At 41.8% G+C, this 25012-nt stretch overlaps 1 protein-coding gene across 3 annotated transcripts; it reads right to left on the reverse strand.

Moving 5' to 3' along the window:
- Positions 1 to 578: 578 nt before the first annotated feature.
- Positions 579 to 24967, reverse strand: chn2 (chimerin 2). Of its 3 annotated transcripts, none has more exons than XM_083990543.1 (13): positions 24873 to 24967; positions 15896 to 15934; positions 14071 to 14126; positions 12424 to 12455; positions 12102 to 12215; positions 11675 to 11945; positions 6293 to 6376; positions 5244 to 5328; positions 3829 to 4002; positions 3521 to 3598; positions 3173 to 3310; positions 2982 to 3087; positions 579 to 1317 (listed from the first exon to the last, which is right to left on the reverse strand). In XM_083990543.1, exons 4-13 carry the CDS (start codon positions 12453 to 12455, stop codon positions 1146 to 1148), a joined length of 1254 nt encoding a protein of 417 aa, XP_083846669.1. In that variant the 5' UTR covers positions 14071 to 14126; positions 15896 to 15934; positions 24873 to 24967; the 3' UTR covers positions 579 to 1145. The 3 variants fall into 3 exon arrangements, with proteins under 3 accessions (XP_083846669.1, XP_083846668.1, XP_083846670.1); XM_083990542.1 differs by lacking the exon at positions 24873 to 24967 and adding an exon at positions 21958 to 22469; XM_083990544.1 differs by lacking the exons at positions 14071 to 14126; positions 24873 to 24967 and adding an exon at positions 21958 to 22016.
- Between the last annotated feature and the right edge of the window lie 45 nt (positions 24968 to 25012).

A 25012-nucleotide genomic window follows, 5' to 3' on the forward strand; every position in this document is an offset into this window, starting at 1 on the left:
TAAATTACATTTTTAACTGCAACTGTCACAAAAATACATTTAGATAAAATGGATTTGTAGAAAGGATTCGATTCATCACATGAAACAACCCGTGAAATAAATATGCTCGGTGCAGCTTTAGTACCACAGCGACCTTCTATAGCACAGTGAGTGAATGGAAACTACTCTGGCACCGAGCCATGTTACTGAAGAAGAAAATGGGTAATAATCTTATTTAAGTTGAAAATATTTCAAATTATAGTGTGTAAACATAAGAAAGAGTTTTGCTCATGTGGTGCAGTCTGTAAAATAAAGTGAATTAATGACCAATATTTAACCCCGTGTGTCTTCCTCGCGTAACACTGGAGACATCAAAAATGAAAACGGTTGATCAATAAACTGTCATTCTTCTGAATATTTTCTCTTGTGAACAGTACAGTTGTATTTAGACATCAATTCAACAAACATCATTCTCAACAGTATATATTATTGTGACAGAACATGATGCAGAGTAAAAGACAAAAATAAACATCTTTACAAAATAAATCTTTACACTTGTTGCAAAAAAGTGCTTCATGAGCGCTTAATTGTCTCATTTCTCATCTTTTTTAATACACACAGTTAAAATATTGATCATTACATGATCCGAATTTTATCTACAATGAAAGGGTCGACATTGTTTCATTTGATTTTTAACCAACGTTCCCACAAAAATCAAAATATGCACACATGTCATGTGGGAGCACAAACTTGGCTGCTGCTGTGAGGCTTGGTTCACAGCATCAGATCCACAATGATTGACAATCTGCCGGGAGCAGATTTCACACAGTGCTGTCATTACGACTGAGCCTACACCAGGTAGTGACAGTCTTCAACATAGAGAGGGGGAGGAACAGCGCTGTAGATAGTTACAAATACTGGATCATTACCTAATATAAAAAATGATGGTCTCTTGGCTGAGTATGGAAACCCAAAACTGACAGATACAAGACGATGTCGACACTAAACCAACTTCAGCTAAAACAGTCATGCGAGAAAGAAGCATCTCAAGTTCAATTTGATTACAAACTATTCTGAAACTTCATTAGAATCAAGGTGGCTTGAATTTCCTCTTTGACAGAATAAATAATAGTCCTTCATGTCTGTTGTTCAGTGTTTCTCTGTCCTTAGAATAAGACGTCTTCATGCTCTATCATCAGCTGCACCACTAGTTTCTGCTGTCGCATGTCATTCAGAGTTGTCAAGGCGTTCTGCTCCGGCGGCTGCATAAGCGTTGGACCAAAGACAATCCCCAGGTTCTCAGAATTCATTAAATTGTCCTTTTCGAATGTTGTCACCCTGTAAAATATAAAAATACATACCAGGGAAATGTGTTAAAATATTTTTTATTTTTAAAAATAGTTTTTCAAAACAAACCAAGCCCATTATATGTTTTGCCCCCACTAATAATACTGGAGAAAATTTTTACAAAAAATCCTTTTGGAAAGGGCATCATTTCTGAATTTTATGATTTACTGAAAGATTTCTCTCCTGATTCTTCTGAGTCTAAATTTAATGCATGGAAAACAGATCTACAGGAGGAACTATCATTGGAACATTGGCGTAACGCACAGGTAATACACGCCTTAGACTCCTACAATATAATCGGTTAATGAGGGTGTATAATACTCCAGCAAAATTAAACAAATTTAATGTGAATATCTCAGACACCTGCAATAGATGTGGGGTAAATAAGGGAACTTTATTTCACTGCCTCTGGCAGTGTCCAATAGTGAGGGAGTTTTGGGAGGAGGTTAGACTGTCTGTACAGGAGATTCTCTCAACTAGATTAGAACTGGAAACTAGGCTCTTTCTGCTAGGTCTTTACTCAGAGAGACATAGAATTAAGCATCATGAAAAAAATGTTTATAAACATGAGCTCTCTACAGGCAAAAAGGACCATAGCCATATCATGGAAAAACTTTGGTAAACCCGCAATCTCTGTGTGGTTTAGGGAACTAACTTCTTGTTTACCTCTAGAAAAAAATTATTACACTCAAACAGGAGGTAATTCAAAATATATGTGGTCGATTCATCAATTATATGAAGGACAATGATTTGTTGTGTCTGATGGACGGGCCTGGAACAGTATCGGTGCACCATCTGCATGACCCAGTCTCTTCTTCTCCTGTTTTCTGGACTATATGATAATGTATCTTCTGTGGACTCATGACTATGTGCCTTCATTGGGAGGCCCCCTGACCGCCATGTTTTTGTTTTGTTTTGTTTGTACAGTTGTATGGAAGTGTGTATAGTAGTATAGTATAGTACAGTGTATGTTTGTACACTTCTGTACCATTTTACACACTTCTCTGTTGTTATTTGTTCTTGTGTGTCCTTTTTTAAAATGAAAATCCAATAAAGATATTGTTTACATTTTTATTTTTTTTTATTTAAGTTTTTCAGGTCCCGTTGTGATTCACCTCAGAAATCTTAAAATCATGGATAAACTCTGGCATTGTTCTGTAATTCTCATGTGTTCAACAAATCCTATGAAAAGCCTAAAATAATAATGCATTAAATTGTCTCCTAATACTTTTTTCACAAATAAATTCTATGGCATTTAGTCCATATGACACAAATCTTTAAAAGCAGGTTTGAAACATATAAATTCAATTCTTAAGTAGAAAGATATAATTTATTCAAACAACCAGGCCATTTCTTGCATTTGCTGGCGACTATCTTCAGTCACAGATTATTACACAGTTGGTGCTCAAGCCAGTATTTCTGGCAGCAAAATGGTGCATGTAGGATTAACTCAAAATAAACGACTTCCAACGTTCACAGTAATGAAGGAACTTGTCACCCAGTGTATCAGCTTGACTCATTTATGCATTTTTAACAGTTGTTGGGCAACATTGCTCAGTGCTGCTCTACGGCACAGAAACATTAGTTGAATTCATTCAGTTTAATGGAAATGATGAACACAATGACAACCATAAATGGTCTGTGCGTGAACTGACCTCTTGAGGTGAGCCATCAGGTATCGCAGCGTCTCATAGTGGGCCGGGGGGAGCTGCAGCAGACCCTCGTGGATGGCCTCAAGTTTGGAGTCGGCGTTTGGAATTTCTACATCACATTAGTGAGACGATGATCAAAAACAGAGCAGAGCGGAGCAGTAATGGTGTGGAGTAGCAGAGAAAGGAGCTCTTACTTGCAGCTTGAATAAATTTGGAGTACAAGTCAAATGTGATGACTGGAATGGGAAGGTCTCTTAAGTAGAGTTTCAAAGCACCAGCAATGATGTTGATGTCTGCATAGGCACTGGCACTGATGTCTGCCTTTTCACCATCTGTTCACGAGGGATGAAAGAAAAAAGGTAGAAGTGTAAATACTGTAAAAGCTAGATGTGAGTGTGTACTGTAGTGTGTGTTACAAAATGACACAGAACTATTTTGTGACGCACTGCGGCTACAACAAGCTTCTTATTCAAAATATGAACCTGTGAACTAAAACCTCAAAAAACTGGATCCCAGGGCAAAGAACTGTGACGTCTACAAACCTCGGTCGAAGGAGAGCCTCACATCTTCTATGTGCTCTGAGAAACCAGACACTCTGTAGAGGCCTTCAGATTTCATACCTGCAGACAGACAATTAGGACATCTGTGAGGTTTTTTTTTTGTCTTTTACAATTACCACTCCACGCCAACCTCACATCTTGCTTCCCAGACATAAAATAAACTCAAAATGTAGCTGTAGAATGACTGAATGTTTGAGTTAACAATTGACACATCAATCCTCATGCTCTACTTTTCTCTTGGTGGAGTAATTGATGGGGTTTAGGGCGATGACTGATTAGTTGCACTCTACCTCTCAGCTCTATCTCTCGAATACACATGTCCACCACCATGGGTCGCGTCGTGTTGTGAGCTTTAACGAGTGTGGTGAGGTCACAGCTGAACACTTTCTTTATCCTGCGCAGGTCCGGCTGGCAGTCGCTTGGAACCAGTTTGGAGCACTGTTTGTGTACATTCAGCCCGCAATCTAGCAGAGCAAGAGGCAGATAAACAGAGAGAGAGAGAGAAGGAGAGATTAGTCTCAGACTGATGATGACACAACCATCACAGCAGGATAAAGACAGCAGTTTGAGAAGGTTTCCCAGAGTCACTGATAAACTGCACTGTCAGCCGGCACAGTCACTGCTAAGCTGTCTCGGTGCATTGCGCCAGAGGTAGATAACGACGAACATGGCAGGATGGGCAGGGGGTTCTTGTTGTAGTTTTAGTCATTCAGAGTGTGCTGGACAGCTGGCAAGAGTGTGTATTTGTGTGTGTGTGTGTGTGTGTGTGTGACAGAAGTACACTTCGTGTGTGTAGTGGCCATGGCTGGAATTTAAGGTTTTTAGAGGGAGCTGCACTTGAAGAGCGAGCTGTCCGACTGAAACCACAAAGGTGTTTTTTACTGCTGGTCTGCTGATTGGGGTCTTCACTCTCAGTGCTCGCAGAGTGAGTGTAGCAGGAGATAAGGAGAAAAATAGAGGCTAGAGAGGGAGTGAGAGAGGACAAAGAGGTCTTTCCTGTTTCCCATAGCACATGAGGTGTCTGATGATACCAGTGTTTGCCTCTGGCTTATCAGCATGGCAAATGCCTCAACAACAAACACTCTGTTTAGGGGGAAAGCAACCGAGTCCAGCTACATGCACATCGGTTTCAGGACTGTGTCTGTGCAATGAACACATCTTGTGACCATAGAAGCTTTGAAAACCCCACTGAGCTCTAATATGTCATCAGTGTTAGTTCTGCTGCTATATTTGGTCAACAATTACAGTATATTCGACCTGCGTTTGACCTGCGTTTGTCATTGTTAGATAACATTGGATGTTTGATTTTGCAACATCTATGCTGATGTAACTACTGTCATCACACTGCATTGCATTACATTTTCACAGACACCAGTGGGAATCAGAAAATGTAAAACCACTTAAAAAAAAGAAAGAAATTGCCCTTCATCGTTGTCAGACAAAGACTGATAGTTACAGCTGCGTGTCTGATCCGCTTTTTCTGAGGAACAGACTTCAATACTTCGAAAAGGAAAGATGCCATAAAATGGGATTAAATCAAATCACTGATCAGATGCAAAAACTTTTTCTGAAAGATTATGCAACTCAAACACACATGACAGCATGTGCAACTGTGCATAATACACTACTTGTGTAATACATGACGTGCATGGTAGTCTTTGTATAATCCATGACATGGAGTTCTGATGTTGGAGTGTATAGTCACCTGAGCAGCGGACACCCTGGGCAATCAGACCCCACATGAAGTTGGCACAGTACTCGCACCAGTGCGGCCCTCGAAAGGTATGTACCTGGAGTTAGAGAGAACATTGTTATCTCACATACAATGTGCTGCAAGTCACTGCTGTGTCCAGTGCAGACTGGAAAAACCTCCCTTTTGATGTACTGGACAGAGATTATGTCGTGATCCCATGCTACAGTGGATGGGACCCCTGGCCAAATGAGAGCATTTGTATATACAAGGCAGATTAAGGGATTTACTATAATGTGTCTGGCATCTGCTCCTGGGCAATCGGATCCATGCAGGCCAGCCTGCAAGTCAAAATAACAGATGCACACCCACTGTGTACCCTAAAACACAAAGATAAGGTGGAAAACCGGCACGCATGTGCACACACATACACGCACATGCACCTTCATTGGTACTTTGAATAGGTAGCAGTAGGCTGATGAGTGAAGAGGGCATATGGCAGGTGGAGAGTAGACGGTTTTTGTTCTTTCTCAAAGAGGAAGCATGGAAAAAGCTGGGGGTCATAATAGCCTGTCTGTTAACCGACACCAAAGATACAATTGCAAGAATGCTGAGGCGCCCAGAGACAAAGAATCCAAAAATTCTCTTTTGTGTATTTAAGGAACCATAACTCTATTGTACATCCCACAAAATACCATGTACCTCCAGTTTTTACTGAGTAGACTGTAGAATATTTTTCAACTCAATGCCTGTTTTTGCAAACTCGGTAGCTTCAAAAATTAATGGATGTAAAAGCTTCAAAGTCAATGCTAATCAATGTGCTCTTCCCTTAATGGGCTGCGGTGCAGTGTATTCATTATTTCCCCTCAGTGCATATGGGTGTCAGCTGCATGTGTTCTCATCAAAACATCAACACACACACTGTGGTCAATGATAGGACAGACAAACACATCTCCTAATGCATCTCTGTTTAACCAATGCAAATCACTGTGAGACCTAACGTGATGAAAATATATCAAGCTAAAGTTGTCATCAAACTTTTCTTAATAAAAAAAGCTGCTCACCTTGAAGTTGTGGATCTTTTCATAAGAGCACTGCTTCTCCGGTGTGTCTTTCAAGGCACTCCGTCGCACCAGAGGTGAGGAGATCTGTGGACAGGAGGCCAACAGTTTAATAGGCTTCCACAGAAGAGTCCCCTTACTCCCCAGTTTGACTCCCAGAGCCAAAGCCAGCAGCTCCTGACGTTTTCGCTCCTGTCTTTTAGACTTGTGGGTTATCAGATCCCCTCCTCTGTTTTCTTCGGCCTCCATGCTTGACTGGTCAGGGTCCCACAGACTCTCTGTCTCCTCTGAGGAAAGATGCGGAGATAAGTGGGTGCTGTGCAGCAGACGCTGCCGGCAACAGCCCAGCGCAGAGGCAGCAGCTACACTCCACTCTTCTCTGACCCAGGAGGGTGACTGATGACAGCCAGTGCGGGGTTGACTCTGCATCTGGTCTGATTCCAGTGGCAGCAGAGAGCAAGAACAGCCAGGGAACAGGACCGGTAGTGGGCGGCCTGAGGGCAGGAGTGTGCCTCACACAATGGCCCTCTTTCACACGCCCAGAAAGGAAAGAGAGAGAGAGAACAGGGTCCTGATGAGGAGGGGCCAGGAGGTTGAGAGCGAGGGCGGTCGGGTGCTGTCAGGACCACTTCACACAGCTCAACAGCTCTGTAAAGCAGAATCAATAGTGTGGACGCCCTCTTTATAGCACAGAACACACTCCCATTAGCAGGCTGCCTTCCGGATACACTCCACTTCACTTAACTGGAGATAACACTCTTCTGCCAGCAGCTCTCAGTCAGCGCTCGGTCTCCTAACCATCTGACTTGCCTGCTCAAAGACAGGCTCTGGATTCTCAGGCCTGACAGATCTGAGGGCTGCGCCTCCGTAATTCAAGCAGATCCTGACCTCCAGTTATGCCATTCGGCTGGTGGAATTCCCCACACTGCCGTCCAGACTGGATCTTCCAGACACTCTGACTGCAGACTACTCACGCCAATCACAATCATTTGTCTCAGAGGACCAGCAGAGCCAGACCATCAACTGGGATTGAGAGGGATTACTGCAATAATCCTTACACAGGGAATAATCCCACAGTGCCCAAATCCAAGTAAAATCCCATAGGAAGCTCATTTGTAGGTCTGCAGCCATATAGTATTTTGCCAGTGGGGGGCTGTTGCTACGTTCATGCTGAATTTGTCTCTATTAGCTCTGCTTGTAAACAACCAGTAAGCAGCACCACAAGGTTTCCTGCTCTTCTAATTAATCAAGAAGCTCAGAAACTAAGCACTGAAACTCTAACTGCACATCATACGACACATCAAGTAACAAATATCTGTGAGGTTTTATATCAAAGAGCTGCTCCACAGAACAACCACCACTGAATATAGGAGGGCAGGCATCACAAAAAAACAGGAGGTTGAACCAATTTGTTAAACAGGCAGGAAAGGTCAAAAAGCTGGTAAGCACTGGATTTGTGATGATAAAGAGCTGGAGCAAAAGCAGAGTGGTGAGTTGAAGAGCAAAAGACCCCAAAGGGCGACTGCAGAGCTGAGATAAAATAAAAGAACGGGCAGTTCACAAACATAGGAGCAAAGCAAAAAACTGCTGTGGGCCCTTTTGTGTAACCATCCTTTTTTTTTTGTCTCTGATGTCTGAAAGCAGCGGTTAACGGGCTGATAGCTGAAGAGTGACAGGACAGGTGAAGATATTTGTCATTGTGGTTGACATTCTTTGAAAAGACCTACACATACCATACCATAGAATTCAGCTCTAAGTCTGAAGGGACAGATGAGGAATAGACCGCTCTAAGATATTTTAGACTTGAGAGGTGGGAGGGAGGGAGACGAGGGCTCCACTCTTTGTCTGCAGGCAGATGGCTTCTTGTCTCTTAAAGAGGAGCTTGGTAGAAAAGACACAAAAGGTGGTCACACAACAAGCTCCGCTTTCTTTTCACTGGCTTTGCCTCTTTTATTCCTGCAAGGCTTTTGTGAGAGCACAGCTGAGTGGACTCTGTTGTGAGTGAGTACTTGGAATCACGGGGAAACAGCACAGCGGGCACTGACACAGTAAAACAGCAAGACACAACTGTCCACATCCCCGAACAAAACAACATCTCTGACACACAGAACTAGGACAGAGCTTATAGAACTAATAGAGTGACAGCACTGAATAATGGCCAGAAGTGTTTTTGTCGACCATTATGTGTCGCAGTGAAATCGAGCTTTGACCATTTAAATAAATGCTATCACTATATCAGTCGATCCCATCTGACATTGTGTAAAATTGTGTCATAGATTGTGCACAAATTTGTCGATTAGGGTTAAAAACGTGTTTTGTGAAGTCACAGTGACCTCGACTTTTGACAACCAAAATCTAATCAGTTCATCCTTGAGTCAATGTGAATGTTTGAAGAAATTCCCTCAAGGTGTTACTGAGACGTTGCCTTCACAGGACGTGGATGGATGGATGTATGGACAGATGGGGGGACAAAAACATAATGCCTCTGGCCCTGGCTGTCACCAGCATGGTGGCATAAAAATAGACGTAGTGTGAAGGATATAGAACTCAAAGATGTCGACAATTATTTAAAAACGGAGGGAATTGCTGCTTGCGTCTGCAATAGAAACACTAATAATAACTGGACTGACAATGCTGTGTGAGGAGCAGTTTTATATTTTACAATTAAAGAACTTAAATCATTTGTTGTTTTTTTCATTCCTTAGAGCATGAAACCCCAGAGAGAGAACTGATAATTATCCTAACAAATAACAGGACAGTTTCTTGGAAATCTTTCCAGGGCGTGCAGGCAGACCAGTCTGTCGAGAGCCCTGCTGAGATTAAACCAGAGTGGTGAGTATCGGGAAAAATGTGGCTGAGGTTTTGGCCACAGAGGAAATTCCTGCACATGCAAAGAGAAGGAAACTCAGGAGGCTGAGCTACAGGTCACGTCAAGGTACCGCCTCTCAGCTTCTGTGAGCATTTCAATTACAGAAGAATTTACATTCATGGGAAATATGGAGGTATCAACCTAACACCCAGTAAATACATGTAAATGCTGCCGATACAGTGAAGCCACTGTGCCTGTATTGCCTCAGGGCGTGGCTGTGCAATTGGTAAACATGAAGTTCAAGAAGCAACCACAGATTCGAGCCATCAAGGCCAGGTCTCTGCTTCCTGGACACGTAATAGTCGGGCAGACTGAAAACTGTTTTCCTTTCAGTCTTTTGGAAGTGACTGACAGGTGGTTTTCAGTCCCTGGCTGACAAAGCCTGCCATCATCGCAGCTGTCACCAATTCAGATCCTCATGTAGAAAAATTTGGCAGGAGGAAATTTCAAGTCAGTTTTCGCCTTGATAACTGACAATCTGACATTTAGGGAACAACATGCTCCAGATTCAGTTGGTAAATGCTAAAGGGGGGGGTTTCTGGATTTGCAGTCCACAAGGCTCGAAACATTATAGCTGCAAATCAAACAAAGAGCAAGACAGTGTTCAATAACGCACTGTGTCTTAAGCAAACATGTGCTAGCCTGTACGTCTCAGAAGGCAGTCCTCTGGCTTCCTACAGGTTGGTAGTGGCATCTGTGGTAGGATTTAAAACAACAATAAGTCATGTCAATGGAGTGACTGGCCGATGGCCATTAGGTCAAGAGTGCTGCATTAATGGCTTGTGTCTCAGGTTACAGAGCCCAAACTGAAGAGCCATGATATTAATACTGCAACTGATGTGCCTGCTGACAGATCTGTCAAGTGTCTGTCACTGACTGACCGTCAAACTGACAAACTCTGGGCTGACATTTTGAAGACAGAAAAAAATTCCTCTGACAATAAATCATATCCCTAAGCTGAAAGATACTTTAAAAGATACAGCTGCTGAAATCTCTAATGCGGAAGAAGAGACTATGAAAATATTAGTTTACGTTAATAAAAAGCGCCCAGTATCAACAGGCCAAACAGGAAAGGAGAGCAGGAAACAAGTTAAGATTGCCATCTAGTGGAGGGATACTTTGAATTTTTCTCCAGATAGAGACAGACTTTCCTCATTCCTAATTGATAAATCATTCACTGACTTCAGTCCAACAACAGCTCATGGGTGCAAATGAATACAATGCCTAATGTGTCTCACCCAAGATCCGTGTGTCTGATATGCACGACAGGCAGAGCAAAGTCCCAGTCCCCTTGGTCATCATTACCTTTAAGATGAGGCAGTGAAGCATGGCAGCAGTGAACACACCCAGGGGCCACAAGGATAATGTATGTCTCACTCACAGGACAAAGTGTCCTCTCTGAGGCATCCTTCTGGAAACCTAGTGGAGATGCTCAGTAGCTTGGAAGTAGATCAAAATCATGGTGCTCTAAATGTCTGTCAAGGGGCCTGAGGATGTGTGCAAGATCATTTGTATGTGTTGAAACAATGAGCTAGACTGTTTTTTTTGTTCCTAAACAAAACGTGTTGGCTAAAGCATAAAATAATTTGGGTGTCTTATTCTCAGCGTTTAAGGTTTCAGATAATAGAAATCTTCAGATAATTAAATTAAAGAACATTTCAATGACAAACTGTGAATGGTTTTTGGTGAACATCAAGTTCACTTTTAAGAGAGTGGCTTTATTAATACACACAACACGTAATTCCTTAGAATAAATCCATTCAAACGAGGATTGAAACTATTGATTATCATAATCTAATGATTTTTTTGTGCTAATTTTCCCTATGAGAACGATGCATAATGGCCTTCACAGTTACCCACAGGTCAAAGTCAAATCCTAAAATGTTTTGTTTTATCTGACCATCAGCCAAAAAACCAGAAACATTCCACTGATCACCAAAACAGATACTTTTGCTGATCAACTACTTGATTAATCAACGGCTGCACTGGAAACGTGATTGGGAGAGTTCTCCTTTTGAAGGTTTCTCTCTTCACCTGAGACATTTTGACTGTTGCCAAAAAAGGAGACTTAGCTTGATTAATCATTGTGTGATTCCTTACCAGAATTGCTTCCGATCAATTTTCTATCAATGCCAGAGCTGATTTATAGACTAACTGCAGCAGCTTTAAAAGAAAGGAGGTCTTTAAAAAACAGCATCTTACTGAACTTAAGCAGAAGTGAGCCTCCTACTCATTATGGCACCACTTAGTACAAAAACAGAAAATTTGAGGTGCCGTGTGGGGCAGTGGGTTCAGCAGACGCCCCATGTGCAGAGGCTATAGTCCTCGCTGCAGTCGGCCCTGGTTCGAATCCCGCATTGGGCGGCCCTTTACTGCATGTCATTTACCCTCTCTCTGCTACCCTGCTACCCTCTCTCTATGCTATCAAATAAAGGCAAAAAATACACTTAAAAAACTAAACAAAAGAGAAAACTCAGTAAAATGAAAACTTGATGTTCCTGGTGACATAAACTCACCCGTTCATCTTTCTGGAAGGTGACCCTGCGTGGTTCTGTGCGTCCACGGCTCAGCCTGTGCACCATCTTGTCCTTGAGTAGTGAGGTGTAACCAAGGTGCTCGTAGATGGGGTTAGTGGTCATTTTGGCGATGTACTCTGCTGCCTTGGTCTCGATGTAGAGTGTGATGAGGGCGTCCGTCACAAGGTCATGGACGGACTCAAACCTCTTCTCCCCAACAAAGTGTTTCCCGTCATAGAATAGTCTGTAGTTGAGGGTCTGGTGCCCAAACCTGGTTTGAGACACATGGATGTGCTTAAATAAAGAGGGACTAGAAATAAGCACGGGTTGAATTGGCGGAGTGGCTGAATAAAAGTGAGCTCTGGGCTGCTGAAGGGGACGACCTTTCAGGGACTCTGTGCTGCATACTGATGTGGTGGTACAGTACCTTAAGGCCAAGGTGTGACTCCCTGGCTGTCTTTGGCTCTCCCTGATGAGGTAAGCACCTTCAACCCCCACCAGAAGCTCATCTGCATATTCTCGGGAGATGACGCCATGAAATCTGAAAAAGAATAAATAGTGGGTATGACTCTTCCTAATGTAATTTCATCCTAAAAGACACACACGCACAAAATACACATCCATCACCACCCACTTAAACCATAACCACTTCTGATGTTAGGCAATAATGATAAATAAAACCAGTCACTGCTCAACAATATTTGGGGGGAAAAAAGGAATAAAAATGAGAGCAATTAAGAAACACTCACTCTCTGCCATAGTATTTGGGTCTGCTCTCCATCTGGAAACCAGAAGAAGAAATATTGGCTGGAGGAATATGATGTGAAAGCTCAATTAAATGGCCTTGCAAATTGTTATTACAGCCTGTGTGAAAGATAGTGGACTCTACACCACAGGACAGATTAGCTCCATCTATGCCCCCTCATCTATTCACAGCTACCAAGCCGTAAAGCCAAATCACAGAGTGTGGAGATGAATAAGAGGCAGTGGTTGAAAACAGCTGGGAATAGATGGCCAGCTGCAAGAATTAATATTTAGTGCGTTGCTGTGTCACACCAAGAGTGTGTAGTGTGTCTGCAGCTTGTGTGGCGAAAAGACATTTTTTCCTTTTGAACATGATTCATAAGAACATTAAACATCAGCTTTAAGATTTGACAGAGAATAATAATTTACAAACAATTTAATTACTGTAACGTCCTTTCTGTACAAAGACAGTGGGTACTGTATGCCCACTGCAGATGTCAGTGTGAAATCTCTTAAAATTCACAGTTATGAAGATAATGGTTTTATGGGAACACTTTGGGAATATGTCAAACGTCATTTTGTACTTTTAATTAATGGGCAGCCACTATCTCACTTAGCCAGCCCATCACTTACACTTTTCCCATCATAGTGTGGCAAGACTCAATATGGGATGAGACATGCATCATTTTTGGTGAGCTATACAATAGAAGACTGACAGTTCTCTCAATGAGGGCAAGTATAGCAACTCGTTCCATTAGCTTTATATTCACAAAGCTGAGGCAATAAAAGTCTGTGCTGCCTGTCCAAAGTGTTCCTCACACTGAGGTACTTTACCTTTTAGTGTTCTTGGTGTGAGTTGTTAATTTGAGTCTGTCTGTTTAAGTCTCAGGTGCCCATATGAATGCCGGAACAGGATTTATGACAGAAAAACTAAATGTTGTCCTATTCCCATATTCAAATCACTCTCCTTAATAAATGTAAGGCACAGACTGAACCATACTGTTGGAGGATTATGTTTACATTTTTTTCTCATTCAAGCGTCCTGATGCGTTAAAATAATTGCTCTTGAGGTGTGGGAGATTTGGGAGGCAGCAAGTCACTCCCCATAGCTGCCAGGCTCATATCATTTCATATCAGAGTGAGCACTGAGTTTGCAAAACGCAGTTTAGCAACTGTGTTTTAAGGCAACTGGGGGGAAAGAAATTAATGAAGCCAATAGGTGGAATAGTTATAGTTATAGTTATAGCTATACTGTCTTTAAGGCTGTTTAAACAGATCCATGATCACAGAGCGTCACTGACTCATAACAGTTTTGTTGTTAGGCTTCAAGTCCAAACAGAACCATTCTTCTTTGTCATTGTTGACATTAGTATCAATGTAATTTCCGGTGTTTAAGCAGTTACTTTTAATCACAGTGCTAACATGAGGTGATCCTTCATAGCTAGTTGACAATAATAACCAGTGGCGAGTGCTGCTTCAAGCTCCTCAGATATGAAGCCTACCAGATTTCCTCTTTTTATATTTTGGACAATGCAAATACACAATTTTTTTCTCATATTTAATAACTATACAGTTAAATCAGATGTAGACTCAATAACTCAGTTTAGCCTAGTACAGTAGCCTATTGTATACAGATTTATGAATGTACTGACCTCTTGAGGACATGTGATCCTCTTTGGTCTTGGGGCTTCCTGCTGTAGCTGGTACACTGTTAGAGAAATATATGTATGTTATTTAAGGCCGTCTGCCCCTCTGAGTTATGCACACAGCTCAGTGTAAGTTGTAATTACATATGTACTGAAGATTTGTTACCAAAATAATCAACCTCAACACTCTTAAAGATGAAGGAAACTAAATGACGCAATGCAGCTTTCATATCATGGGAATATACATAAAACAATATCTCCACTTACACAACTTTGGCTCAGTGCAAAGGTACAGTAATAACAAAAGGAACTATTTGCTTGTGTATGCAAGGCTCAGTGGTTTACATGACAGGAGCCATATATCTGCAATCCTGGTAAGTGAAATCAGAGATGTTGAGGATTTATAACTGTGCACTAGCTCTTTTAGCTCCAAAACAAAACTATGTACACTTACAAACACAAATGTACTTCAAATCAATGGCTTGGTGTATTAGGTCTACTTAAAGTATTGGGGAGAAGTGGGAGTAAATCAGTGAAGCAAAGTGAAAATGGGACTTAGGGGTTTGCGGCAGGCGCGGAGTAATCACCACAAACACCTCAGCAGCTGAGCAAGAACTGGTACATTACAATTAGTGATTAAAAAGTGAGGGAAGCCAAAATGCTGCTGCTGTTTTGCTGTTTCCCAGAACTGGTTGTCTGTCATGGCAGAAAATATTACCACCACAGAGGATTCAGTAGCTGAGTGTGGTTTCTTTCTTCATGTCCAATTTTTAATCCTCTGTGTCTAGAACTGGGCTTTCTCTTGTGCTTGACAGACTGCCACATTTCCACAGCAGAGTCTGTATGAAAACCCCGCATCAATAACAGAAAAGCAGGTTTAACTGTTTTATTCTGTTAGATGCAGTTTGGCAGTCTATGTCTACGCCTTGTGAGACGCAGCTGAGAACTCAAGACTTGCAGCAGTGGCCTCTTTCCTCACAACAGCAAAGAAATCACTGCATGAGGTTGATCTAAGTCCTCACTGCAGCAGATTCTTCAGGCAGGGGAAGGAAGACTCCTGACTGTGAAAATGTCCTGACTCCTGACATTTTCATGTTTTGTCAGGCTGATTCAAGCCGAGCAGAGCAAGATCTGGACATCATCCATTCCAGGGACACAGTCACGTCTAAAAATACCTCAGCAGAGGACCAGACGAGTCAGGAGAAGATGGGCGACTTTGGAAATGAGGCGTTATTATTATGGGAAAATTATACATAAGAGACGTTCACAGTAATTGCAGGAAAAGTGCACGTAAAGGCTATGAACTGCAACTGGTTAAACAAAATGTAATCACACCAAGGATGGACAGAGTTTCCAGCTGAAATGATTTGTGTCTCGGCTTCAACAAATGCATCACATATATTCTGAGGAGTCAACCCATTTCCTCCCACTTGGCAAAAACACTGTATAATGAGGTGGGTGTTCTGAGGACCCCATTTCAGCTGAGACGCTCTGCAGGTAGAAAATCTTGTTTTCCTGGGTGATGGTAACCTATTTTACTCAGGGATCAGGGATGTGCTGCTTTGCATTTGTGCATGTGTGAATGTGTTGTGTGGGCGAACGTGCAGGAGTGTGGGCCTTTTGTGCATGTGTGTGCGTGGCGTTTTGGAAACCCGCAATGTAATCTAATTTAGCACTGTGTACAACGAAACCCAGTTCCTCCATGTATGGAAAAATGTGTTTGTTATTTATATATGACAAATAAATGTGTTGGTATTTAAAGAAACACAGTAAAGGCCAATGTCGGGGTAAAACATTGCTAATCAGCATGCAAAGGTAATTCATTACTCACAGTAGGACTTCCATATGGGCGGTTGGTAATCCTCAGGGTCTGTAAAACACAAAAATAAAGCAGGTTTCTGTTAGAGACTTGCAGGAGTGGTGTTAATAGACTGTGCCCTGTTTTCTCTCATTAAAATCTCCATTTCAATCCCTTTCCCAGTGGATTGAGTGTGAGCCCTTCACCGTGATTATGTCACTGTTGTTTATCTCTCTGTTGTGATTATGCATATGGCTTCACACTGTGCCGCGGCCTTTTGAGACGCACCACTGAATACACTTCTAATCAGTGTCTGTGCTTCAAGGACAATCGATACAGGTGTCGGCTCGTTGCGCTAAACACCGTGTAGGCATACAACTGATCTATACTAGCAGCCGCAGGCACGGTCCTGAAAACAAAACATCTCTATCTGAGACAAGAGGTCAAATTCACCAGAGTTAAAAAAAAAAAAAAAAAAAAAAGGTAAACACAATTTACATCTAAGCACCCACCACTATGGGAAATATGATTTATGATGGTGTGAACATATTCCTGGAATATATGATGGAGTGTGCTGTAACAGTATATTAGCTTAGAAACATTAGGAGAGGTGATGAAGAAAATACCCTGTAGCAAGTGATAATTTACTCTAGTGCCTTCTCTGTGAAGTTATGACTTGTAATAAAACGTGCTACCAAACGAATCAAAAAATATGGTAAAATTTGCTGCTGCACTAAACTGTCAGTGATGCAATAAAATGTGTGGCCCTGATGACACAAATGGTGCGACATATTTTTATTCATAATATTATAATGATGCTGATACTGAACATTTCTCAGCACTAGTTCCAAGTTATTTATCCACATCTCACACCACTGTAACTCTGCTGGCCAAGGCCACGAGAAGGAGTGAAAAGCTTTGGAAAGGACAAATCAATTGGACATTTGTTGAGATTTTTTTTGTTGTGGTTTGTTTTTTTTGGTCAAGTTCCTGTTTCCAAAGTCATGATTGAACCCTGAGAAGATAATGAGCATTTTACAAAGCAATTCAGCAATTTCACAGCAGGATTTACTTTTGACCCAGTTATTTTAAAGTTACTGTACAAGCAGCAGGATAATGTTGCTCCGCGGCTACCACACAAAGATGATACACTGTGCCACTGCCAAATGCACAAAATAGCTGGTATACTAAATGATTCATCGGCCTCTGATTATTAAATGTAATATCTCTCATTAAAATCCCTGGGCCGCTGCTCAAAGATTCCACTGATGGTGTAAATGATGGATCTGGTTGATCCGAAAGACACATTCAGGTTTTAAGCATTCCTTTGCACTCATGAGCGCATTAGCATCACACCCCTCCGGCCAGAGGCATGGCAAGAGATGAAACACACCTGAGAGGGAACCATTTAATGAAAACTAGTGAGCACTTGTTGGATGCGGGCACTGAGGTACAGCAGGCGGAGAAATTGCGAAACATTAATTGCACAAGTATTAAAGCTTCATCACAAAGGTCTCTGTAAATTCATGTTCTGTTTTCTTCTCTTCAGCTGACGGCACTTTAAGTGGAGGCAATCCTTCTTTTCGTTTCTTCTTTCCCTTCATGCCTTTTTCTCTGCTCACTGCAGGAGAGTTCGAGCCGAGGCTGGTTGCAACATTATAAAAACATACAAAACGCTCATCATTGCTCCTCATAATGGCAAGGTTACTTTGCAATGAGCAGAATTTATTTCAGAGGAAGGACAGGATAGGTGCATAGAGTTAAAAGCTGAATAATTATGCAAATGATGAAAAAGTGGATCATCTGAGAAGTGGATTTTTTAAGGGTAAATGTTTTCACTAACGCCCTCCATAGAAAGTAGACCTTCAAATACTTCTCAGTAGCCTTCAGGCTCTGTTTGCTGATGTGTGGCCAAGCTGTCTTGGAAAATGTATTGTCCTAATGATGAAGCTTTGTCACTGTGTATTGCACTGGCAACAATCTGAAAGATTTATTCCACTGCGGCTTGTTTAAAGAATGTGATTTCATCTGGTTGGCTGCCAAATATTCCCTTTCCAATCTGATTCCTTTTAATGACGAATGGCATTTCTGTCTGGAATTCTGCTGCAGCTCGGGCTCAGAAAATGAAGCTCTTCAGGGTCGATTCTGATACAAACACTGGCACACAAACACATGTGCAAATGCATTGAGCTACACTGTGCATAACCCACTCTTGAGTGCACACACTCAAGCATAAACACACACAGAAATCCAAAGAACATCAAAAAGAATTTCTAAGTAGCTCAGAGTTTGCATGGCGCCTGATGATCAGGGAGAATTTAAAATTCTGGAGCAGCCAGAAGGCTCTCCCCCCAAAGAAACAGCTATTAATTGTGTTGCCCTCCATTACTCACCAGTCAGAGACATTCAATAAAATAATTACCGGCGGGTGTTTGCTTTGGTGACAAAGAGAATACCTGATGAATAAAGATCAAGACTTTTATCCCTTGAGATTAAGTCTGCATCTGTGCACATGAAGAAGAAAAACTCAACTTCAACACATAAAACAATTTAAAACATGGAGGTGCAATGAGTCCAAGGCTCACAACAGTTCAACAAGTTTAATGCCTTATTACCTGTTATGATAAAAAAAGAAGAGCTTCTTTAGAGGACACGGAAGTTTAAAAACCTGACTGTTTATGTTTTCACTATCACCTAATGAAACGTTAGGGTTTAAAATGGTTACCACCATTAAAAACCAATAAGACCAGGTGGTTTGACAGTATACCTCATGTTTACATTATCCATGTGCACCTGTTTGTCTGGTATGTTTGGGTTGGGATCAGTGAGTTTGTTGTGGTGCTGCATCTCCAATCTTTTCCTTTTGATCCCTGATTCTTTCAGAAAGTTATCTAATCTTATTGTGACCTTGCAGCAATGATGATCATCATGACATATTGCTGATATTAATCTGCTGCTGCGCCACAAATTTCACCTCGGGCAATTATGCCATGTTTTTTTAAGTGTATTTTGTTTGCTGTTAAAGGTAATACGCAGGGGTGGAAACATTTTAATTTCACAGTTCACTGAATTGCTTTCAATTTAACCTGCCATCACACTACGTGATTCTACACAGATTTGTCCATAATGTGATAAGTACTTAACTCCTCCAATCTCTGCCACAATCTACAATTTATATTCAAATGTTAATGTGATTTTTAAAAATGTTTTGGAGTCTTGTGCGACTGCAAATGTGTGACTTGGTATGATTTGGCTATTTGATGAAAGATGATAGCCTAAAGATGCATGTACATTAAGTATATAAAGAAATAACACATTCTCAAGTTGAACCTCTCACTGCCATAGACACACACAGACACCTCCACAACACACACAGAGAATCAGTGGGATGCAGCAGGGCTGGAGCAGGGAGACCATCTGTGTAATACACTGGTCCAAAACAAGCATTTCAACAGTCTTAGCGCTGACCAGATAACATGTGACAAGTATGAGGGTGCCTCTGGAGTGTGTTATTTGTGGTGCGCTGCTGGGCTGTACACCCTCCCTGAAATTGTGTGTTTTGCCGTTAACAAGAACAGTAGGTGAGTTTAAACAAGCGAAAGTATCATTGCCATGCGTCACTAAAAGAGCCTGCATGTTGTAATTAATGTGCTGGGCGACTTGGGGGACTAACTTGCTCCCTTGCTGATGCTGTAAAACATGCAGCTAATTTGACTAAGTCATTATACATGACACAAATCTAGTCCTTCGTGCTGTACACTGGAAAGGACAAGAAACAGAGACAATGGAAAGATTTGGAGGTGAAACGCAGCACTTGCCAGAAACATGTGCAGGATGGTGTGGAGCAGACAGCCTCTCTGTAATACATGGCTGTAATTCTGCCTCCCTGACCAATTTTGTCATTTAAGGCCTGGAGGAGAAGGCATACTTTCATGCTCCTTCCCTCAATTTATTTTCAAAGCTTTATTTCCTGGAGCCGTGTAGCGAGTGGCACGCTACTGGTACAGTACATGCTTCCATGCCCACCCGTGCCAAGAATGCAAGAATCTCCCTGATCAAAACCTGGGCCAGAAAATATCTTTCCAGGAAAGGGAGGAGATTGCAACATACATGCTGCAATCATGTTGCAGTCCTTACAAAAATACTGCCTTCCAATATACTCAAGATTGCTGTTATTGTGTATGATACAGTTAACACTATGAGGTGGTTTGGATTAATAATACCATTGTTCCTTCCTTACAGGAACTACAGAAATAACTCAGTGTTTGCTTCCATAATGTAATTACCACTGTCATAGATCAGCGCTCCGCACAAAACGTTGCCATCAGTGACACTTTGACGGTTCACACAGAGAAGTTGGATGAACTTTATTTACACCCTCTCCTCCAAACAACATCCTCAAAACAAGAGTAGCAGATAGACATATCATTAGCAGCAGCTGAAATAACTACACCAAGAGCACTTTGCTTGCAGCCAGAACGACTTAATACAGAGCAGAAATTGAGCAGATATTCATTTTTGAGTCATATGCCTCATAGACAAGATTATTCAAATGTTGTGTCTGACTGCCAAAGAGCTCTGCATGAAAATAATAATACCCTTGTGACAACCACTCTATCCCTGGCAGCAGCGCAGCTTGTAACCTCTGATAATTATATTGAGAGCCCAACAGTAATGACAACCCTCCAATGCCACAGAAAGAAAAGACTTTCCTCTTAAAGCAGCAGTGGTCAAACAGTAAATCCACTGCTTTCTGAAACGCACACATGAGATAATGCTTTGTGAAGCATGTGGTCACCACAGGCTATATCAGCTTGGAAACGACCGTCTGTCCCTCCCATTGGGCAGTACCTTGGGAAATGTGACTCTGCTGTGCGGTGTGGCTGGGATGTAGAAAGAGTAGGAAAGTAAAACAAATACTGCATACTAAAAAATGTCCTCACCCTGTAATAAAGCTATAGCTTTGCCTATAGAGGTGACCGATTTTCATTTTCATTCATTCATAAGTGGAAAACACATCACCATGCACATTTAGTGAATGCAATTTTCTGGTGGTAAGTAAAATATTGGTGGTGACAGTGAACATACACCTAACTGCTGAGCCTGTATTATAAACAGCCTCTCCCTCTCCATGTCTCACACACGCCTCTGGTTGTTGGTGTGGCTTCCGCATCAAAAGCGACTGTGATAGTAGAGTTTGTACTTCATACCCTGGCAAACACGAGCAACACATTTTATCAACACTGAATGGGATCTACAGACAGACAAGCATGGAGCTGCTGCCTCATCGTGGGTTTTGTTTGAACAGCTGCTAACCCACTTACTGTTCTCATTCTGCGAAAATTGAATTTTTAACAAACGTATAATAGGTACTAATCACTGAACTATAGCTCATTATATGCAAAAGGGATTTAATTGGAGCCTTGTGCATGCTGTAACAGCATGAACTGTATTATGTCACTGGACCATAGTGTATTAGGATTTTCACTGTGTCAGAAAACATCCCAGCCTGCTGCTGCGTTTTGGAAAATGGTAGACTACGCAGGCCAAACACAATCCTTAAAGCCTGCCAAGTGGAAAGTCAATGAGGGAATTATGGAGATGATTGGCAATCTAATGATAACATCCAAACCCAACGTCAGAGTTTACTGACTGCATCTCACAACCTTATAATCCTTCTGCACACCAAAGTCATCCTTTGCCACTAATGTTTCCACCACTGTAGTTAGAACAGATGGGGATGTTTTTCATTCATCTTTAATCCTAATTCACAGCAGTCACTGGAGGCTATGAGCTTAATGTTTACACGGAGGGTGTGAGATGCAGATGAGGAAATAAAAAATAGTCAATGGTGAGCATGTAAGAGATGGCTTAATGAAAAAAGTTCGATTTAAGACAAAGACATCCATTTCAAAGCACACAGATATAAACTTCTGTAAAATAATGTATATATTACTATTATTAATGATGATAGTAATAATAATAATAATAATAATGATAATAATAATAATAATAATAATAATAATAATGGTATTATTTTTCTTAAGTGCAATATCTCCGAGTCTGGACCGAGTCTGGGTCAAGTGAACTCTTACCAGAGGACACAGATGAACCTGAGAGGCTGGAGTTACTGGATGCTGCCATCCCACCCCGTTTCACGGCTCAGTTACTCCCGTTTGGACAAGGTGCGCTCCCGGCTGCTGCTCGTCCCCGGCGGTGCCTCCATTTCATTCAAGTCCCAATGTGCCTCACCTTTCACGGCTGCACCGGGCACAATTTCACGTCGCGCCTCGCCCCCCGAGCCCACCACCTCCACCTCCAGCACCAGCAGCAGTCTGCCTTAATCCGCGGATCCTTCCCCCCCTGCTCGCCGTGCGCCTCGGTGGGGAGCTCACGCTGCCGCATACACCGTGGGTGCTACCGCCACAGATAAAAATAGTCTGACAAGCTACGGGATCGTGTACGTGGATCAGTTTTCCTTAAGCAGTTTCTTCATACTGGACAGCGGGAATGTGTAGATCGAGATTCCTGTGCCATGTAGAAATCAAATGCGGTTTCCATGTGCCACTTAGAGGATTGTAATAAACACACTACACTGCAGCGTAGACGCGCCTTCTTAAAGTGGAAGTTTGGAGCAGGGTTGCCAGATGAAAGCAAGTCTCACAAAAGAAGCCCTAAAAACAACCCACTTTAGTTAGTGTTTGCATGATCCGAAACAGACGTTACTTGCTTCTCGGGTCTCACAGTTCAGTGAGATTTATGCAGACAAAAGCCAATTGGCCAGAGCACATTACTCTGGCGTTGGCACTGCATTTTTTCATCAGATGTCATGTTATGTCATGTTAAGTTGAAAGGGCCAGAGTGAATCCCTGTGTTTTCTGCGCCATCTGCTGGGCAGTAGCTACTGAGGAAAGAGATGAATGTTTGTGGCTACAGGTTTTGAGGAAGGCGTTGAAGCCAAGAGTTTCTCACAACTCCATATGGTATAGGATATACTGTATCTTGCTTTCTTCACTGTCTGCCTTCCTCATGGTCCTCAAGGGGAAAAGATGCAAGGAGAGATTGTGAGGAGTGGACAGAAGTTTTGCTATTTCGGTTGGCCGGGTCATTTTGGCTTTTCATTTTCTCACTTAAAAATGTATAAAATTGATGATGATGATGATTTTAGTTGCGTCTTGGTGCTCATAATGCACAACATATTGGCAGATATTGCATTGACTCATGATTTCAGTTTGAATGGTAATTTTTTGCATTTATTTAATAAAATATAAATCATGATCTCTCTAGCTAGAGAGGTATATTGTGACATATTTGAAATTTATGGACGTATTAAATAGGTCTTGCAATCTGGATATTGCACTAGACCAAATTGTGATTTCGATGTCCATTCATTGTTTGGCCCTACTGGAGTGGCAGGATAACTGCACAGTACTCCCTTGTCTGTCATTGCCACTGCTGAGATGCCCTTGAATTTACTCCAGTTCAGATGTTCACTGGCCACCAGACAAGACTGTGGTTGCATTGGGCAGCTTCCAGAGCAGAGTATGTGGAGTAGTTGTAAATGGTAAATGGCAAGTGGGCTGCATTTATATCACACTTTTCTAGTCTGCCAACCGCTCAAAGTGCTGTGCAGTGTCATTCACACATACTACATACAATCTCACACTGATGGCACAGCATCAGGAACACTTACTGTAGGGATTCAGATTTTAGCTCAAGGACATTTCGGTGCATACAACCAAGCAGTGAGGCTGAGTTTGGTAGTCTGAGACACACCGTCAATCTGCAAAACCGCCTCAAAATATACCAATCTTCATACTGGCTTCTTTAAATACCACCAGGTATCAAAACTGCTGAAATCTCCTATTAATATCCAGCTCTGTCAGCAGAAGACAACAGTGCTGCAGTTCCCACCACTGCACCTGTTCACCTGAGCTGTCACATTACAATGCAAAGTTTCCCTCCCATCTATGAATAGAATACCCTCTTCATTTTTATTGTGCGCTGCATTGTAAGGAAAACGCGTGTGTCAATGCCACCTCCAAAATGAAGAAACCTCAGATAGGCAAAGGCGATAGATTAGTGTTGTGTGTGCGCCATATCATTTTGGACCATTACCAATTGTGACAAGGTTTTAATAACGCAGCTTTACAAATCCCAGTAAAAATCACTATTTGAACTAGGAGTATTTTGGCATGTCTTAGCATGATGACAGGTGTAAATAATCATAAATAATTAACATGATATGGAGCAGTCTCACAGTTACAGGCCGCTTGCTATGAATTGTTTTTGACACCTGGCTGACAGTAGGAAAAGCACATGAACAAATTCAGATTCAGATCAATAAGCTGAGTTGCATTCAGCTGCTTTGGTTGCAGGGTCCTGTCATGGCTTAGGTGGCCTACTGGGACACTTGAGTAGAACAAAGCCATAGCTAGCTGCATTGCCACCAGCTCTTTTCTGGTCTGATGCAAAAAGGGGCCTATAATCTAAATAAAGCTCAATTCAATGGAGTCATTATCAGTGTGATAAGGGACACCTGTGGTTTTCCTGCTATGACAAGTGCAAACACATGGCATGGGAGAGACCTACAATTACATTAATATATCGAATTTGTTGGCAATAAAAACATCAGCTTCTCCAGCAACAGAGCTTTCACTGCAATTTTTATGTCATTTACATTTTTGGGGGAATATTGTGTTTCATCACACTTATTAAAAATGATTTTTCTTTCTTTTAATATGCCTGTTTGCTTCTGTATGCTTCATTTTGTCATGTTGTTGTGAAAAAGACAGTATGTGTTGGGTAAACATCAAGGGCCTTCCAGAAAGTTACAGTATAATTAAATGGTAATAAATATGACGATAATATGTTATGTTACCAGCACCAACTGCTAACCTTCACAGTTTTGCGACCCATTTGCTTGTCTTCTCAACATGCTCGACGACAACTAGCTACAAACAGTCTCTTGACTACGACTTTTTACTTTGTATGAGAGCAGTTTACTCACCAAGTCAGACTTAAAATACTCTGGGACGAGGTTGTTTTCGTCGGAGGGGCTAGCAAAAACAGTCACGGTCATCTCTAGTACGCAGTAGCAGCAGCAGCGGTCGTAGCTTTCTATCCTAAACACCGGGAACTCCCTGTGAG

Source organism: Trachurus trachurus (genome assembly GCF_905171665.1).
Source record: "Trachurus trachurus genome assembly, chromosome: 16".
In the NCBI taxonomy this organism is placed as follows: domain Eukaryota; kingdom Metazoa; phylum Chordata; class Actinopteri; order Carangiformes; family Carangidae; genus Trachurus; species Trachurus trachurus.

Coding starts and splice junctions, on each gene's coding strand:
- chn2 (XM_083990542.1), bottom strand. CDS start 22,006: ATGGCAGCATCCAGTAACTCCAGCCTCTCAGGTTCATCTGTGTCCTCT. Junction 12,216..12,423: donor CCCAAATACTATGGCAGAGA/GTGAGTGTTTCT, acceptor ATTCTTTTTCAG/ATTTCATGGCGTCATCTCCC. Junction 5,329..6,292: donor AAAAGATCCACAACTTCAAG/GTGAGCAGCTTT, acceptor CTCTAACTCCAG/GTACATACCTTTCGAGGGCC.